Consider the following 5,263-nt stretch of genomic DNA (forward strand, 5'->3'; position numbering starts at 1 on the left):
GCCCTCTTTAATTAAAGATCCTTTCTTTCGCGGCCTGGGTCTGGGCCTGGCCGACTCAGAGCCACTTAAATCCCTTTCTTATTAACTCCCCCCGACACCTGATCCACCACTGCCTCCCTCCCTCCCCACCTCCATCCATCTTCCATCCATCATCCATCCATCGCTCCCGCTCGTTCCTCAATCAACCTCCGGAACACACACGCACGTGCACGCATGTAGCCGGACGCACACACACTCACACACACACACAGACACACACACTCACACACTCATGTGAAGGATGGCCTGTAAGATTCTCTGGGTGTGAGTCCCTCCTCATCAGTGCTAACTGTCTTCCCAGCGACAGTCCGGTCAGTGTTGTGTGAGAATATCTTTGCGATGTGAGTGATCCGTGATGTGTGTGTGTGTGTACCACACCGATCCACAGCGCCACAGAGCCCCCATCTGTTCCTTTGTCTCGAAACCCCGGAATGCTTCTTATGGTACAGTAGGTACGAAACACTGTTACTACGGGTAATTGGATCTTGAAACTCCTACCTGTTTCATGTGCTTTGAAGGAATGGGATAGTGTAATCACTGCCAGAGGTTCTCATTGTGATGCAATTGAGGAGAGACCGTGTGCGGTAACCAACTTGGATGTTTCCCAGGATGCTTCTGTTCAGCCGGCGAAGTGTAGGTGACGCACAATAACCTGCGTGAGTGCTCGTTCACCTTCTCTGTGTTGCGTCTTCATTCAGGACGCTTGTCGTACCGTCGGCCTATGTATGAAGCTTTGGGTTCACACCACGGCTGTTATGGCGATATCAACTGTTCGTCATTCTGTGTTCGTTGTCTTCGGAGATATTCAACTTTGAACCTTGCAGATCTGCGATAAATACTTGTATTATTTCTTGAACTTTGGTCATTTGGGATTTGGTCACTGACTTGATCGACTTGGTACTTTCACTGTTGTTTTGTGTTCTAAACGTAACAAATGTAAATCCTTTCCTCACAGTTATGAACACCGGGCACCCAGTTTGACATGGAAAAGGAACTTAGGTCTGATCTAACCTGACGCGAGTCACACCCTGTTTTATAAATGTCCCCTTTGAAAAAGGCTCACAATTAATCTCTTGACCCACAACATGTAGAACAGGCAGAGCTGATGTATCCTGGTGTGGAGGATGTTGTCAGTCACCACTTGTCGCGTTAGATGACATCTTGTGAGTCAGATTTACTGGTTCTTTATTTATTCTACTAGGTCAACGAGGATTGGGAGGAGTATTAGGTTACCATTCACATCAAGCACAGACTCAATTTGAGGTCGAACAATTTTATTTATGTTGCAGGATCCATTCTGAGCAAATATTTGTTTTTATTTTTGCATACTCATGTTTCTTTGTTAAGAACCACCATTCAGGACTCTGGTTTGGGAGGGTGGCCGCCCAGCACTTCTTGATGTTGTGGTTGAACCAAGTGGTGGGGGTGTTATTTTGTATTCATGTTTATTTTGGGCTGTGTGAGGTGTTGTAGATTTAGGGAGGGTACTGTTTTAGCTAGGTGACGAAAAAGATGCAGAGAGAAGAAAGCCAACATTTGTATGGGACAATGTGGCATGTCACCACTCCCATGCAGTCGCTGAGTGATTTGTATCCCATCCCAGAATGGTGTCACTTTTCTTCCCACCTTACTCTCCATTCATCAACCCCATAGAATCATTATTTTCCTCATGGAGGTGGAAGGTTTACTGTATGACCGCCATCCACATGATCAAATGTCCCTCCTGGACGCAATGAATGCTGAATGCCTGGGCATTGCCAGGGATGGATCAGGCATGCCAGAAGATTCTTTCCTAGGTGTATTGCCTTAGATGACATAAGATGTGAGAACCTATAGCCAAATGCAGAAGATTACAGTAGCATTCCTATTGTATCTGTATCAGTGGATGGTGTGTATACAAATTCTTGTATTCTGGAATTAGTGGAAAAAAAGTAAGATATACAACATATTGAAGCATACTGCATAATGTCTGATTCATTCCAGTAACATATTGCAGTGAATTCTAAACAGTAGAGAGGCGTTCTTGTTTTACACAAGAAAACATTGTATAATGCTACTTGTTGTTAGTGATTTTTAGGTCATTGTTTTGTGGGTGACAAAGTATGTTTGTTGGCTGTCAACCTGTGCTAGTGTTAGGTAAGAATGAGTTTATTTTAGACATGAATGAAGTGATTTGGTACTTTCAGTGCATTTTGAATGTGCAATTAACTGCTGTGCCGAGCTGGAAGTTGGTTAGGAGAACTGTGTGAAGAGTTTTGAAAGTGACCAAAATATTGAGGAATGTGTCCTAGCGTGATGAATCTCTCCCTCTCCCTCCCTCTCTCTCTCTCTCTCTCTCTCTCTCTCTCTCTCTCTCTCTCTCTCTCTCTCTCTCTCTCTCTCTCTCTCTCTCCCTCTCCCTCTCCCTCTCCCTCTCCCTCTCCCTCTCCCTCTCCCTCTCCCTCTCCCTCCCTCTCTCTCTCTCTCTCTCTCTCTCTCTCTCTCTCTCTCTCTCTCTCTCTCTCTCTCCCTCTCTGTTCTTCTACAGCTCCAGTGAGGTACTCAGAGATGTCTCAGAAGAAGATATTCCTGGTCTTTGTGGCAATCAGCACAGTCAGCTTCCTGCTCCACCATGGGGGCCGCCTCAGCTGGTGAGACACACACACACATCCACTCTCATGCACACACACTCAAACAAACGCACACTTACACACACCCACTCAAACACACTCATACATGGGCAAGCACACACTTGCATGCAGGTGTGCACTTACACGCACACACACAGTCCTCCGGGCCAATTAGAATATATGTAGAGTAGGTTCATTAAGATGGTAGGATACAAAATGAGGAAACGGGGTAGGAAAGTTGTCAAGGGACCAATTAGGCTCAAGGCTGAGATCTTTGACAGGCCAGAATTGTGTTATTTTCACCTTATAACCTTTCCCAACTTTTCTCTCTGTCCCTCTTGGCCCTCTCTCCTCCCATCTTTTTTTCTGGTGTCATCCAACCATGTCCTTCCCTCTCCCTCTCTCCCTCCCTCCCCCTCCCTCTCCATCCTTTCCTCTCGCTCTCCATTATCCTCCCTCCCTCCCCCAGGACGATGGAGGCCTTCCACCTGGGTTGCCCCGCCCTGCGCTCCCACTCCTCCTCCTCCTCCTCGGGCCTCAAACCCAAACACACCAACATCCTGTTCCTGAAGACCCACAAGACGGCCAGCAGCACCATGCAGAACCTGCTGTTCCGCTTCGCCGAGCGCAACAAGCTCACCGTGGGCCTGCCCGTGCTGGCGTGTGGCCACCAGTTCTGCTACCCGCGCGCCTTCAGCGCCCACTTTGTCCACCTGCGAAACCTCACGCCCAACATCATCACCAACCACATGCGCTTCAACCGGGCCGAGTTACGACGCCTGATGCCCAACAACACCGTGTACGTGACCATACTAAGGGAGCCCAGCTCCATGTTTGAGTCCCTGTTCAGCTACTTCAACCAGTACTGTCAGAGCTTCAAACGGGTTCCCAACGGCTCTCTGGAGGCTTTCCTGGAGGAACCGTGGAGGTACTACCGCCCCGACGAGAACGACTCCATGTTCGCCCGGAACACCCTGACCTTCGACCTGGGCGGGGACAAAGACCGGCCGCCGACGGACGAGGTGTACGCCCGGGCGTTTGTGGCGGAGGTGGAGCGCGTCTTCTCGCTGGTGATGATCGCCGAGCACTTTGAGGAGTCGCTGGTCCTCCTCCGCCACCTGCTGTCCTGGGACCTGGAGGACGTGCTCTACCTCAAGCTCAACATGCGCACGCCGGCCTCCAAGCACAGCGTCACCAACGGCCTCCCCGCCAAAATCCGCGCCTGGAACCACCTGGACGCGCGCCTCTACGACCACTTCAACGCCTCGCTGTGGCGGCAGCTGGCGGCGCTGGGGCCGGCGTGCGTGGCGAGGGAGGTGCAGCTGCTGCGGCGGGCGCAGGAACGGCTTATCCGGAGCTGCTTCGGGGGCGGGCTCCCGCAGCAACGCACCGCCGTCCAGATCAAAAACAAAGAACTGCGTCCGTGGCAACCCAGCTCCAAGGTGGACATCGTGGGCTACGACCTCCCCGTGAACGTTAGCCAGGGCGGCGGAGGCGGCGGCGGCGAGGCGGCTAGCGAGCTGTGTCTCAGGCTGATCATGCCCGAGGTGCAGTACACGCGTGTGCTGCAACGCTCTCAGGCGCTGCGGTACCGGCGTGGATACCCACCCCGGCCCGCCCAGACCACCCAGGCCCAGCTGGGCCATCTCTCCACCCTTCCAAGGAACCAGCAGGTAGGCAGGGGGACGGACTCTGGACGGAGAGACAGCCATGACTAGCTGTGGATGGTTGTTGTGGAAGGAGGGGAGGAGGGGAGGAGAGGGAGCACCATAAACTTGGGGCTGAGATTGGACCCTCCTCCCTCTAAATAGTTCAGCCAAAAGGGAGGGAAGACAGGGCTGAACAATTACTTTTTTGTTTATTTATATGGGACGGCTGTACAGCAAAGTTTTTAGGGAGGAAACGACTATTGAGAGCTACACAAGATTGACCTAGTTCTCGCTCTCTTTGCTAATGCTTCTTGAAGGTTCTGAGAGCAGGGTCGCAGCGACACTGAGGGTCACTATCCCCTCTCCGTGTCCCTCGAACCTGCCTGAACACCCCCCCCCCTCCCCCTCAGACCTCCAGACTTTCAGCCTGGTGTCTCCGCTCTCCTCTTGCCTGCCTGACAGTGACCTCCTCTGTGGGGGCTACACCCAAGTCTTACCCACCCTGGAGGTCCTGAAGAACCCTGCTTCTCCTCCTCTATTCCTCCCCGCTTCACTTTCTCCAAACCGACACTGAAGCTGGGCCACGCTTGCTCTAGACTACACAATGTTTTCTGATACAATGAAACAATGTGGTCGGAATACGTTGTGGCAACAATGTGGAACACAATGGAAAACTTGTGTGTTTATGTGTGAGAGAAAGTGCACTCGAAGAAAGCAAGTGTGTTTTTTTCTGGATCCCTGTGTGTGTTTGTGTGGGTGTGTGTGTGTGTTAGTGTGTGTGCGTCTGGTGTATGTGGGTGTGTGGGAGCGAGAGAGAGCGAGAGAAAATCAAAAACAGAGTGTGTGGTTTTATCTGTATGTGCGTGTGTGTGTGTGCTTGCGTCTGTGGTGTGTGTGTGTGTGTGGTGATTGGGACGCTATTGCAATAAAGGTAGTCCAGGCATCCATGGCTTGAAGGCACGAATC

At 51.3% G+C, this 5,263-nt stretch overlaps 1 protein-coding gene across 1 annotated transcript; it reads left to right on the forward strand.

Annotated features, from left to right (window-relative positions):
* The first annotated feature begins 3,179 nt into the window (after nucleotides 1–3,179).
* gal3st3 (galactose-3-O-sulfotransferase 3) lies at nucleotides 3,180–4,371 on the forward strand. Its single transcript, XM_084691814.1, has one exon. It carries the CDS (start codon nucleotides 3,245–3,247, stop codon nucleotides 4,364–4,366), a length of 1,122 nt encoding a protein of 373 aa, XP_084547940.1. The 5' UTR covers nucleotides 3,180–3,244; the 3' UTR covers nucleotides 4,367–4,371.
* The last annotated feature ends 892 nt before the right edge of the window (nucleotides 4,372–5,263 follow it).

This window comes from Hypomesus nipponensis, chromosome 25 (genome assembly GCF_054491055.1).
Source record: "Hypomesus nipponensis isolate SF chromosome 25, ASM5449105v1, whole genome shotgun sequence".
Classification (NCBI taxonomy): Eukaryota; Metazoa; Chordata; class Actinopteri; order Osmeriformes; family Osmeridae; genus Hypomesus; species Hypomesus nipponensis.

Bases quoted from the DNA above. Each gene is read 5' to 3' on its own strand.
- gal3st3 (XM_084691814.1), top strand. From the start codon at position 3,245: ATGCAGAACCTGCTGTTCCGCTTCGCCGAGCGCAACAAGCTCACCGTG.